The sequence below is a fragment of the Poromitra crassiceps genome, assembly GCF_964638095.1.
Source record: "Poromitra crassiceps genome assembly, chromosome: 30".
NCBI lineage: Eukaryota > Metazoa > Chordata > Actinopteri > Beryciformes > Melamphaidae > Poromitra > Poromitra crassiceps.
Window position 1 is genome coordinate 2,958,832 of NC_139652.1, and position 13,928 is coordinate 2,972,759.

At 43.3% G+C, this 13,928-nt stretch overlaps 1 protein-coding gene across 1 annotated transcript; it reads left to right on the forward strand.

Moving 5' to 3' along the window:
* Positions 1-778: 778 nt before the first annotated feature.
* On the forward strand, positions 779-13,222 carry LOC310800470 (CD209 antigen-like protein A). Its single transcript, XM_083663069.1, has 6 exons — positions 779-904; positions 2,390-2,485; positions 7,789-7,932; positions 8,054-8,178; positions 9,963-10,072; positions 11,078-13,222. Exons 1-6 carry the CDS (start codon positions 793-795, stop codon positions 11,187-11,189), a joined length of 699 nt encoding a protein of 232 aa, XP_083519195.1. The 5' UTR covers positions 779-792; the 3' UTR covers positions 11,190-13,222.
* Positions 13,223-13,928: the final 706 nt, after the last annotated feature.

A 13,928-nucleotide genomic window follows, 5' to 3' on the forward strand; every position in this document is an offset into this window, starting at 1 on the left:
CTTAACCTAACTAACCTAACCTAAGTAACTATCCGGTGTGCACAACATTGTCAGACTAAACTCCGTCTGACACCTACAATCCGCTACAGAAAAATGTATATTGATTGTTTATTAACTGGCCCCTGGCCTTCTATCACTTCACGAAAGTGGCCCCCGGGCAAAGCAAGTTGAGTATCCCTGATCTAGTGGAAATGACTTGTTGTTTGGACAGTATTCCTAAGTAAGTCTTGCAATATTTTTCACATGGTAGTAAGGTGACAAAGTTACTGATGTGACAGTTTCACTTCCTCCACCAGGCATTGCTCACTGCCTAAGCAGCTTAAAGGAGAAGTTAACCGAACTTCACACATCTGAAAACTGTCAACAGTTTTGCAGACATTCATTTAGTTTGACAGTTGATTTGAGTTGTGGACCAGTGATCTAATTTGTGCATGAATGACATCTCTGGTCCACAAGTTACCTTACGGTTTTCGGAAATGTATGAAATCATGCTGTGCAAAATAAATCAGTATTGTTTTTCGGTTAAGTTCTCCTTTAAGACATCACATTTCCTGTGTTAACTGCTCACTCTGTGTGTGTGTGTGTGTGTGTGTGTGTGTGTGTGTGTGTGTGTGTGTGTGTGTGTGTGTGCGTGTGCGTGTGTGTGTGTGCACGCTTGTGTGCGTGTGTGTGCGCGTGTGTTACTGCTGCAATTTCCCTGCTGCCACTTGCTGAGAGCTGGCTAACAGACAGACGCCCTGACAGCAGCGTCACTACAGATGCCAGGCCAGAGCAGGTGAGATCTCACACAGAATGGACCAAGAGGAGAGAGGAGAGAGGGAGGATGAGATGGTGGAGATGGAGGAGGAGATGGTGGAGATGGACCAGGATTCAGACACTTTGGTTGACCAGCAGCCTGAAGGAGGTACATCTGAAATACTTACAACTGAATATGTAACTGGTGACAGGGGTAACAAGTAGACAATGGTGAAATATATATATTTTTTCATATTACGCAAGTTTAGATGTTGAAGAACACACTGAATAATTATATTAACCAACAACAGTTTTAGTTTCACTAAGTACGAAGCTTGTTCAGCAGCTTTCAGAGAGTACGGACGTTTCAATGAAACGTCCACTTGGAGTCAAGGATGAACTGATTACATTTTGGTGGTCAAAGTTCAAGGTCGCTGTGAGCTCATGGCCGCTCGTCTCATGCTCGTTAACATGATATCTCAGGAACGCCTTGACGGAATTCCATCTAATTTGCCTCAAACGTCCACTTGGACTCAACGATCAACTGATTACATTTTGCTGGTCAAAGGTCAAGGTCACTGTGACCCCACGAACGCCATTTTCAAGCTCGGTAACGCCAAATATCAGTAACACCTTGACGGAATTTCTGCACATTTGGCTCAAACGTCAAAGTCTGGACAGTCATGGATGTCGACTGCTCACTTGTTGGTGGAGGCATATACCCGCAGTGTGGTCCTTCTATTTTTTTTATTGTGTGTGTGTGTGTGTGTGTGTGTGTGATAAGCACTACAGGACCTCACCGGCTGTGCATAAAAATGAATGCTGTAAATTGTACAAGGAACCCTCTAACCTCTCAAAATATGAATGTTTAGCCTACATTATGAATTGACCACACAGCAGTTAGTCTACTTTGTGTTCCACATGACCAACACACTGCAGCAGTGAAGACATGATGCTGTGAGGACGTGTCACCTCTGTGTTACACTGTGGAGACATGATGCTGTGAGGACGTGTCACCTCTGTGTTACACTGTGGTGCAGCAGTGAAGACATGATGCTGTGAGGACGTGTCACCTCTGTGTTACACTGTGGTCATTATTCCTGTCAGAGAAGCCGTTATTGTTGTTTTAGTGTTTTCTTTCCATGAACTGAGTTTAACTACAGCATCCTAAATAACCTAGCATGAACAACAGTAATGATATCAAGACAAATCCTTTCAACCATATCACCCAGCCCAATTTTTGGTAGTATACAGCCCCCCTGGACAAAAATGCACCAGCTGCCCCTGGATAAGGGGTAGCTGTATGCCAAATTGATGCCTATGAATGAGACCGGGCTGGAATAAACACACCAAACAAACCGCTCAGAACTAGGGTTGAGTACCGAAACCCGGTACGACTATGGTACCAGTACCTTTACAACCGGTACCGAATTGCAACACAGATTTACAGAAGGTGCCTCATGCACCTTCCGGTGCCACATGCACCTTCATGAACATTATCGTTTGGAGCCCGCCGCTTGAAATCGGTTCAGGCACCATTTAGGCACCGGTACCATTTTAAAAGTACCGGTATCGGAAAAATACGAAACGATACCCATCCCTACTCAGAACATGTTTGTTGTGTATATGATGTATGTGCATTCTGCCTCTGCAGGATCACACAGCGTCCAGAGGAGCAGAGCTGCTGCAGTGACTCTGGGCCTGCTGGGTCTTCTGCTGCTGACTGGGATCATCATCCTGTCCATCTGCTGTGAGGCTCTCATTTTTATTTCATAACCTCATATCTCGAGTCATTCTAGGCATCTTTAAAGTCTTGTTTATTGACCCTTTTCGGTTATATATTACTTATTACCGGCTCACCGGCTCCCAGACCATCAGCATCGGAACTGCCCAGGGTGGCGTCCTCTCTCCATACTTCTTCTCCCTGTACACCAACAGCTGCATCTCCAACCATCAGTCCGTCAAGCTCCTGAAATTTGCAGATGACACCACCCTCTTATAGGGCTCCTTTCTAATGGTGATGAGTCTGAGTACAGGCAGGAGATCGATGACTTGGTTCAACCAATACAACCTGGAGCTCAATGCTCGAAAGACAGTGGAGATGGTGGTGTGGACTACAGCAAGAACTCAGCCCCACCTTCCCCCGTCACCCTGGGTTCAATCATCTGCTGGGACCTGAAATGGGAGCTGAACATCAGAGGTCGAGCTCAGACTTTTATTTATTTTACCTTTATTTAACCAGGTTAGTCTCATTGAGATTAAAAACCTCTTTTGCAAGATAGACCTGGCCAAGAGGCAGCACAGGATTACAGACATACAGTTACATAACATATCACCACAACATTTGCATATAAGCAACTGAACTAACAACCAAAGATTAAAAGAAAAGAAAAAAGTACAACATATTTCACATTGATAGCATGATTCAATCTACTCTAATCATGACACTTACAGACCTGCATTTCGTTTGCCTCCATGACTTTTAACATCACTTTAAAACTGTCTAATGAGACAAGCTCCTGTAGATTCAGTGTTTCTTGAAGCTCATTCCAGGCCAGAGGGGCAGACAAATGGAAGGCCTTTTGGCCAAACTCAGTCCGAGCCTTTGGTACGGTCAGCAGGACTCTATTTTGAGAACGTAACTGATAAGTGCTGTTTTCCTGCAGGGTGATTAGCGAGCATATATACGGTGGGAGCTGTCCCAGAATGGCCTTGTAAATGAAGAGGAAGCAGTGACTCAACCTGCGCAAGGTTAAGGAGGGCCATTCTACCTTCATATACAGAGAGCAACAGTGTGTTAAAGGTCTAAAGTTAGTAGGGGTGGGCGGATCGATCCCAAAATATCGATACTCCCGATACCTGAGTCTCGTTTTGAAGATCGATCCTGACATCAAAAGATCGATACTGAACACAGCTTTTGTGCGTGCATTCATGCAGGGCTTCTCCGCCTCGGATTTGCTGTTGTCGTGTCATCACATGTGCACTGAAACAGAGTATACGTGCCTGGGCCAATAATAGTGCTTGAACGATATGCAGGGCGGGTCTTGTAAAGGAAGGCAAGCAGCAGAGCACAGAGTGGGATTGAAATCCGACGCGCACAATCGCATACAAACAAACACACATGCCATTACGTGATGGCTCAAAGGAACAGGAGCAGATCGTTTGGAGTTATTTTACATCAGTAAATGACAATGTTGTGAAGTGTGACGTAGCCGCATGCAGGCTGTCCACTACTGTGGGACCACTAGCCTACTACCAACATGTTTAAGCATCTGAAACAAGAAAGAGAGCTCTGACCTGCAGAAAAGAAGGGAGGAGGAGGAGGGAAATATCAGACAGACCCCCCCCCCCCTCAACACAGAGATAGACTCCACGGGCAGTCTTTTCACAGAGGAAAATAATATCCAGGTAGGCTATATATAGTAGTTAAATTAATATTAAGGATCTTCAGCATTGGTTAATGTTACATTTTCAAACTGTATCGGTCATAATTTATAGTGGTTGATAAATTGATAAACCTATTGATAAACCTCATAAATAATGACACACTGCTCTCCCCTACATGAAAGTTCATAAGCCATATTTAATAATAAAAAGGATCGATATCGGTATCGATATCGGCAATTCTGGACCAGTATTACTTGGTATCGGATCGACACCAAATTTTGCAGTATCGCCCACCCCTAAAAGTTAGTGATAAACCTAAGGTTAAGGAGGGCCATTCTACCTTCATATACAGAGAGCAACGGTGTGTTAAAGGTCTAAAGTTAGTGATAAACCTAAGGTTAAGGAGGGCCATTCTACCTTCATATACAGAGAGCAACGGTGTGTTAAAGGTCTAAAGTTAGTGATAAACCTAAGGTTAAGGAGGGCCATTCTACCTTCATATACAGAGAGCAACGGTGTGTTAAAGGTCTAAAGTTAGTGATAAACCTAAGGTTAAGGAGGGCCATTCTACCTTCATATACAGAGAGCAAGGTTAAGGAGGGCCATTCTACCTTCATATACAGAGAGCAATGGTGTGTTAAAGGTCTAAAGTTAGTGATAAACCTAAGGTTAAGGAGGGCCATTCTACCTTCATATACAGAGAGCAACGGTGTGTTAAAGGTCTAAAGTTAGTGATAAACCTAAGGTTAAGGAGGGCCATTCTACCTTCATATACAGAGAGCAAGGTTAAGGAGGGCCATTCTACCTTCATATACAGAGAGCAACGGTGTGTTAAAGGTCTAAAGTTAGTGATAAACCTAAGGTTAAGGAGGGCCATTCTACCTTCATATACAGAGAGCAACGGTGTGTTAAAGGTCTAAAGTTAGTGATAAACCTAAGGTTAAGGAGGGCCATTCTACCTTCATATACAGAGAGCAAGGTTAAGGAGGGCCATTCTACCTTCATATACAGAGAGCAATGGTGTGTTAAAGGTCTAAAGTTAGTGATAAACCTAAGGTTAAGGAGGGCCATTCTACCTTCATATACAGAGAGCAACGGTGTGTTAAAGGTCTAAAGTTAGTGATAAACCTAAGGTTAAGGAGGGCCATTCTACCTTCATATACAGAGAGCAAGGTTAAGGAGGGCCATTCTACCTTCATATACAGAGAGCAACGGTGTGTTAAAGGTCTAAAGTTAGTGATAAACCTAAGGTTAAGGAGGGCCATTCTACCTTCATATACAGAGAGCAACGGTGTGTTAAAGGTCTAAAGTTAGTGATAAACCTAAGGTTAAGGAGGGCCATTCTACCTTCATATACAGAGAGCAATGGTGTGTTAAAGGTCTAAAGTTAGTGATAAACCTAAGGTTAAGGAGGGCCATTCTACCTTCATATACAGAGAGCAACGGTGTGTTAAAGGTCTAAAGTTAGTGATAAACCTAAGGTTAAGGAGGGCCATTCTACCTTCATATACAGAGAGCAAGGTTAAGGAGGGCCATTCTACCTTCATATACAGAGAGCAACGGTGTGTTAAAGGTCTAAAGTTAGTGATAAACCTAAGGTTAAGGAGGGCCATTCTACCTTCATATACAGAGAGCAACGGTGTGTTAAAGGTCTAAAGTTAGTGATAAACCTAAGGTTAAGGAGGGCCATTCTACCTTCATATACAGAGAGCAACGGTGTGTTAAAGGTCTAAAGTTAGTGATAAACCTAAGGTTAAGGAGGGCCATTCTACCTTCATATACAGAGAGCAACGGTGTGTTAAAGGTCTAAAGTTAGTGATAAACCTAAGGTTAAGGAGGGCCATTCTACCTTCATATACAGAGAGCAAGGTTAAGGAGGGCCATTCTACCTTCATATACAGAGAGCAACGGTGTGTTAAAGGTCTAAAGTTAGTGATAAACCTGAGCGCCCCATGGTAAACTGTGTCCAGCTTACGTAGTGCTGCCACAGGAGCATGCATGTATAGAATATCTCCGTAGTCAATTATCGGCAGGAAGGTAGCCAAGACAAGCTGCTTTCTTGCCTCAAAAGAAAAACAAGCCTTATTGCGAAAATAAAAACCTTCAAGCAGCGTTGGTGCTTTTCTAAACCTCCACCATCGAGTCCATCCTCACATCCTCCATCACCGTCTGGTATGCTGCTGCTGCCCACAAGGACATATCCAGACTGCGACGCATCATACGCCGTGCTGAAAAGGTGGTCAGATGCAGCCTGCCATCCCTACAGGATCTACACACTGGCAGGACGCTAAAAAGCGGCCTTGGAAAATCATGGCTGACCTCTCCCACCCAGGTCTTAAACTGTTCAAAGCCCTCCCCCTGGCAGAAGACTGATGTCTGGCAGTACAGAACCTCTCATCACATGGACAGCTTTTTCCCAACTGCTATCTGCCTCTTCAACGAGACCCGAAAGCCCCCACAAATCAACTGCTATCCACCTCTTCAACGAGACCCGAAAGCCCCACAAATCAACTGCTATCCACCTCTTCAACGAGACCCGAAAGCCCCACAAATCAACTGCTATCCGCCTCTTCAACGAGACCCGAAAGCCCCCACAAATCAACTGCTATCCGCCTCTTCAACGAGACCCGAAAGCCCCCACAAATCAACTGCTATCCACCTCTTCAACGAGACCCGAAAGCCCCCACAAATCAACTGCTATCCACCTCTTCAACGAGACCCGAAAGCCCCACAAATCAACTGCTATCCGCCTCTTCAACGAGACCCGAAAGCCCCCACAAATCAACTGCTATCCGCCTCTTCAACGAGACCCGAAAGCCCCCACAAATCAACTGCTATCCGCCTCTTCAACGAGACCCGAAAGCCCCCACAAATCAACTGCTATCCGCCTCTTCAACGAGCCCCGAAAGCCCCACAAATCAACTGCTATCCGCCTCTTCAATGAGACCCGAAAGCCCCCACAAATCAACTGCTATCCGCCTCTTCAACGAGACCCGAAAGCCCCCACAAATCAACTGCTATCCGCCTCTTCAACGAGCCCCGAAAGCCCCACAAATCAACTGCTATCCGCCTCTTCAATGAGACCCGAAAGCCCCCACAAATCAACTGCTATCCGCCTCTTCAACGAGCCCCGAAAGCCCCACAAATCAACTGCTATCCGCCTCTTCAACGAGACCCGAAAGCCCCCACAAATCAACTGCTATCCGCCTCTTCAACGAGACCCGAAAGCCCCCACAAATCAACTGCTATCCGCCTCTTCAACGAGACCCGAAAGCCCCACAAATCAGGACTTCATCAGTCGCAAGAGTTGAGAGTTCAGCTGCAGTGGATGAAGCCACCATGTTTGGCCTGGAGTAAACAGCGTAGGATGGCTGGATATTTAGCTGATTTGGAGAAAGTGCTGTGCTCTATCTGGTAACACTGGAAACCACATAATAGCCTTGTTGTCCACAAGCTGGTACCCTACAGAGAAAGATAATGTAACTGAAGTAGAGAATGTAACTTAATTTAACTGAATGGAACTTTTTTCATATCTCCATTCGTGCCAGAGTTTAAACCCACTGCTGTATTTGCCAGTGTGTGTGTATGTGCCAGCTTTGCCTTTACTTTTAAGCAGAAGGGTTTGAAGTTGTTGAAAATGACCCCCTTCCGTTTTTCTTTTTTCAGTCACTGTAGAGAGACACACATTGGAACTGGAAAGAGACCAGCTCAACATCAGCTATAACCAGTTATTGACCCATTACCAGAATCTCACTCAAGAGAGAAACCAGTTACAGACTGAAGTGAAATTGATGAAGATGAAAATTGCAGGTAAGATAGGATTTAAAATACATAGTAAATACGAAATTCTAATCAATAAATCTGACGTTGAATAAATTGAAATGTGTTACTAAATCAGTTCTTTGACTATAAGGGAAGTTGTGTTGTGAAGGATGGGTAAGACGTGCCGACAGTTGCTACTATAAATCTACTGAGAAGAAAACTTGGACAAACAGCAGATTGGACTGTCAGAGCAGAGGATCAGATCTGGTGGTCATAAACAGCAGAGAGGAACAGGTGTGTGTATGTTTGTGTGTTTTGGGGTGTGACATTGTGTTGGTTTGTCCGTAGTTTAGCCTGGTTAACCATCCTGATCACGTGAACTCATATTCTGTTTTGTTCCAAGGATTTCAGCGATTTCCAGAAATTACAAAGTTCCCGGGCCAATCAGGGGCCTGCCGGTGTCTATCTGCTTATATTAATACCGAGATTATAATGATACAAAGTGGGTTGAAAATCGGCAAAGCCATCCTTTGAAGGAGAATTTTGGTATTTTCCAACCTAACCCCATTCTCATATCTGTTCATGTATTTTATCAGACATATCGGAAACCTACCGGTCACGTTTCAATAACAGTCCATGTACAAACACAATGTCAATACAGCGCTGTGGAGTGCGTAGTCACCGGCTGGCTCACTGCACAAGCCTCGGGGCAGAGGACCAGGAGGCTGCCTCCGGGAAGACGGCAGTTTCCCAGCCAAGGCAGAGCGCTGCTTGCCGCCTTGGAGCGGCGACTAGCCGCGGGAAATAATGATATTCCCTGGAATACGAGTTTAACGAGCCAATTACATGTTCTTTGCATTCTACATTAAATACAGACATTACTGTTTTATTTAATAGACTCGGTAACAACAATTAAACAAGAACAAGGTTTCTCGGTGGAAAATGTCTTTTCACTGTGGATGGGTAGAAGTCCAGACTGATACATAGAGCGAAACAAAACGAGAGGTCACGTGATCAGGGTGCAAACAGTACCGGTGCAATACAGTGTCTGTTTGCCTTTGTGTTTATGTGTATTTCTGTTTGTGTGTTTATGTATTTGGCTATGGAGTCAGCTGTCAGTTGAAGCAGCAAACTTGATAGCCAAATACTGCGAGATAGCAGCAAGATCTTCAGACAGGATGAGGTTTGGATTAGCAGTGTTTGGGCCCAGAACCACAGGAGTGTAGGAGACCATCTCCTTCATCTTCTTCGAGGTGTTTGGCCTCGTCTATCAGAGCTCCTGAGACCAGCTGTGGACTTGCAATACCGAGCTTGACCACCATGTTAAATTTGCTTCATGGTCCAGAGCTCTTCCTGGGGACACGAGTAAACTACAGCATAAGCTGTAAGTAAGTTTAGGGAGCACGGTGGTGCAGAGGTAAGCGCTGTTGCCTCAAAGCTAGAAGGTCCTGGGTTCGATTCCCACCTGGGACGCTGTGAGCGCTGAAGGAGTGCGTGCCCGTCCGCATGTCCTCGAGTGCCCGCCGCCCAGGTGGGGTCGTCAAAAGGGCCTTTCTGTGTGGAGTTTGCATGTTCTCCCCATGCCCCCTGGGGGTTTCCTTCATATAGGAACCCCACACGAAAACAAGCAATATCCTGGTCACTGACGTGGTGCCTCCTCTGGTCGTTAAGGGCGCCTGTTCAGAGGGAGGGGAACTGGTTGGAATAGCGTGATCCTCCCACGTGCTATGTCCTACCGGTGAAGCTTCCCCTGTCAGGTGAAAAGAAGCGGCTGGCTACTGCCCATGTCTCGGAGGAAGCATGGAGCCAGTTTCGGCTCTCTCTAGATTGGCAGAGGGTGGAGCAGCAAACAGGATAAATAAATAAAAAAATTAGCACTAACGGGGGATAAAATTAGATAAAAAAATGTTTTACAGCATAAGCATGCGAAAGATTGTCTTCCTGATTGAACCTTTGCTAAGCTACATTATACAATTAGCTACAATTAGCTACATACTACAATTATATATAGGAACAAAATCAATTAACTTGTTTTAAGAACAGAGAAATAATTGTGGCCTCTTTTGCCAAATTATCAGGAATTTGTCAGTAAGTTGAATGGGGATGGAGCTTCCTGGATTGGTCTGTATCGTATACGGAGACAGATGTGGGTGTGGGTGTGGGTGGACGGATCACCACTGACAACAACGTGAGATATTTTATTCTATTTTTATTTTTATTTTTATTCAATGCAATGAAAGTCACTGTTTATAATGAATAGAGTGGATGTGGATTACAGTAATTTAAAAAAATCTCTAAAAGAGAACAGAAGAAAATCTCAAATGTGGGAGTCAAAACAAATCAAATCTAACTTTAACTTAAAGGATAAGTTCATCCAAAATTCAGTAATTATTTACTCACCCCATGCCGTCAGAAGTCTTTTATAGTCCACAGAACATTTGTGGAGTTTCACAGCAAAGCACCGTTGCAGTAAACAGTTGAAGTGTTAAAAATGTTTTTAAAAAAAGTGGGCGGGGGATGCGTGCATATTGCTCATCTGGAGTAATTCAAAAGTCTCCACACGCCCTGAGATGGCAAGTTGACTTGAAAAGACATCATTGACACCTGTAGCAGAAGGTGGGTCTTTTCAGGTCAACTTGGCATCTCAGGGCTTGTGGAAACTTGAATTACGCCACACGATCAGTATGGAAGCATCCCCCCCCCTCTTTTTTTAACGTTAGAAAGTTGGTCACCATCTACTTCAATTGTTTAGGAGAATGCGGCAATGGTGTTTTGCTGTGAAACTCCATGAGTGTTTTGTGGATTAAAACAACGTAACTTGTCCTTCAGCATGGGGGTGAGTAGATAATCACTGGATTTTCATTTTTGGGTGAACTGTTCCTTTAAGATAAGCATGATTAATGATCACATGCAAATGAAAAGAAAACCTCAGCGAGAGATGGGATTACTAAACACATTTTACACTCATTAAATCAAATTATTCTTTATTAAAAAAAAAAAAAAAAAACTTTTAAAAGCTGAAGGTTTAAACCAGAAGGTTTATATACCTCGTCTCTGGTAAAAAAAAAAAAAAAAAAACTTGTTCTTGACTATGACTTTTGATGTGATTTCATGTGAGATTCAATACATTATTTCAAAATGTAAAATGATCAATAGTTGCAGCTCTATAAAAAGGGGAATGTTTGTTCTGCAGCTACTGGGCGGCAAATACAACTCTCGGGCACCAAGCATCATGCTGCGATCAGCAAGGACGCTGGACACGAGACTGGTCTCATGAATCAAAATACTGGATGTGTGAGACATAGATTTCATACGTTCTTTGTTGATAGGTTGCTGTGTAGTGTCATAGACATTGTGACATAATCATAGTGATGTCATAGTAGACATTGTGACATCAGTGATGCATAAACTGAATTGTGACGTTATCTGTGATTAATCAGTCATCACTGCACTCGACGGTGAATCAACATCCATCTTACATAATAGGGTGGGGGGGGGGGGCTTGTTGGGCATCACACAAACACAATCAGCATCCACCATCCTATGAGATCATAAACATTGTGACATCATCAGTGATGTCATAGGCATTGTGACATAATCAGTGATGTCATAGTAGACAGTGATGAAATAGACTGAATTTCTATGTTTACGAGGCGGGGGGCCGGAGAGCTTTTACGAGGTGTTGGGGACAGAATGTAGGGAAACAGTGGATGAATGAATCCAGAAGGATGCGGTAATGCAACATAAAGGATGCCAACTGCCATAAAACACCACAGAAGAAGTAGAGGCAATGCCGTTGATGTCGAGTGACAGCTCATGTACAGAATGTATGGAAACAGTGGATGGATAAATCCAGAAGGAGGCGGTAATGCAACATAAAGGATGCCAACTGCCATCAGAATCAGAATAACTTTATTGATCCCCGGGGAAGAATTAGGTCATGGTTGCTCACGCTCAGATAGGGAAGAATATAAACATAGACATTATACGAAGCATAGAATAGACAAAACACACACACACACAAACGCACACGCAACACAATAAAAATAGAAGTTAGGTCGCCTATATACACAAAAGTGTCACCAATACCTCCTACAATCCTTGTCAAGTACCATTGAATAGAAGTGAAAATGTGAGATACATAATATTATCTTACAGTATATACAGCAGTGAGTGATTGTAATAATTATAATAAACAATAAGGTGCATTAGGTCCAGTCAGTAAAAAAACATTTGTAACAGTGTGGATAGTTGATTATTGCACAAATTGCAGTATTTAGCAGTTATTGCATTGGGTTTTATTGCACAATCAGATATACATTAAAGTGTGTTGGTGTTTTATGTTATTTATAATTTTTTTCCTATGTAAAAACCACAGACAGTGATGCCATCAAAGATTTATCACATCACTGGTGACATCACAATTCCATTTATGACATCACTGATGATGTTACAATGTCTATGATATGCCCGTGTTACTCATTGCGCAGCTCATGCGGCGTCAAGCTTTAATTGGCGGTTCGCAGCCAATACACTTTAATTCAACATGGAATATTGCATCATCATCTTTATTTCTCAAAAGTGATCTATTGATTTTTTCTGACCAAGCATGTTAAAGATGCAATATGTAAACTTTGGTAAGATTATTACATTAACATAGACGTATGACCTGTCCTGTCTTTAAACTGGCTGGTAATGTTCTGAATGTCTGCAGTGAAGTGAAATATCTTGGTCACGTGATCACAGACCAACTGACAGATGACGAGGACATTTATCGTCAGTGTCGTATGTTGTATGTGCGAGCAAATGTATTGGCACGTAAATGTGGTTGTTGCACTGATGGAGTGAAGCTGACTCTGTTTACAGCGTATTGTTCACCTTTGTACACTGCACATCTGTGGTTGAACTATAAAAAAGCCAGCCTTCAGAGACTGCAAGTGGCATATAATGATGCTCTGAGAATACTGCTAAAAAGGCCCAGATGGACTAGTGCGAGTGAGATGTTTGTGAGTGCTGGAGTGAACACACTGCAAGCTGTCTTGAGAAATGTAATGTACAGGTTTATCTGTCGGTTAAATGATTCTGAAAATCAACTTGTGGTGGTACTGGTGAACATTGCGTACAGTGCCACACGCTGCACGTCTCAGCTTTGGGAGCACTGGTATAGGTGTCTTTTAAAATGAGTCACTAGACTATTTTTATTTTGTGTTTTCTTTTAATCTTTTTTGTATTGTGTGTATTTGATTGTATTTTTGTATGGACCTTGAGTCTGGAATAAAGCATATCTATCTATCTATCTATCTATCTATCTATCTATCTATCTATCTATCTATTAAATTATCTCAAAATGAGTAGATATGTCATACTTTTTTTGTCTACTTACATTATCTTAAATGTTTCCAACAATGTCCCAACCCAGAGAGATCCTCAATTCTATTCAAAGACACGGAGCGTTTCACATCAACGCATGTAGATGTAGATCACCTCTTTCCCGAAAACGCTGATAAAAGGAAGGAGAAACGTTCCTACTGACGGAGGAGCGGGGGACATAAAACACCAGCGCACAGGACATTGCTTTTTTCCCCCACGTAGGCTAAATTAAGCTTCTCTGGTGACCAAAACATTAATTTGTTAGCAAGCACAGTCACACCTTTCAATAAAGTAAGTGATGAAAATCCGTTGTTTGGTTGCTGAAGAAAGGAAGATGCCTTTTCTGCGATAGCAAGCTAACGCGGCTAATGCTGCCATCCCACAATTCCTTGCGGCTGTTGAGTCATCAACACACGACCTTTGTCATTGTTTTGAGAGAAAGGTTTCAGGAGAGTGACCCCCAGTGGCCAAAAATTACATGCTGCACGTTTAATGAGTTGAATCCCAAAGATTTTGGCAATAAATTGGTATAAAACGCTATAGCTGAATACTAATCCGGAGAGGTGCGCTTCACACAGTGCAGCCCCTCTTGCCTGCCAGCAGGGACTGAGCACTTTTCTGCCTGTTCCCCCGGGTGGGTGGAGTCAGTACTTGAATGTTAAAACGGGCTATGC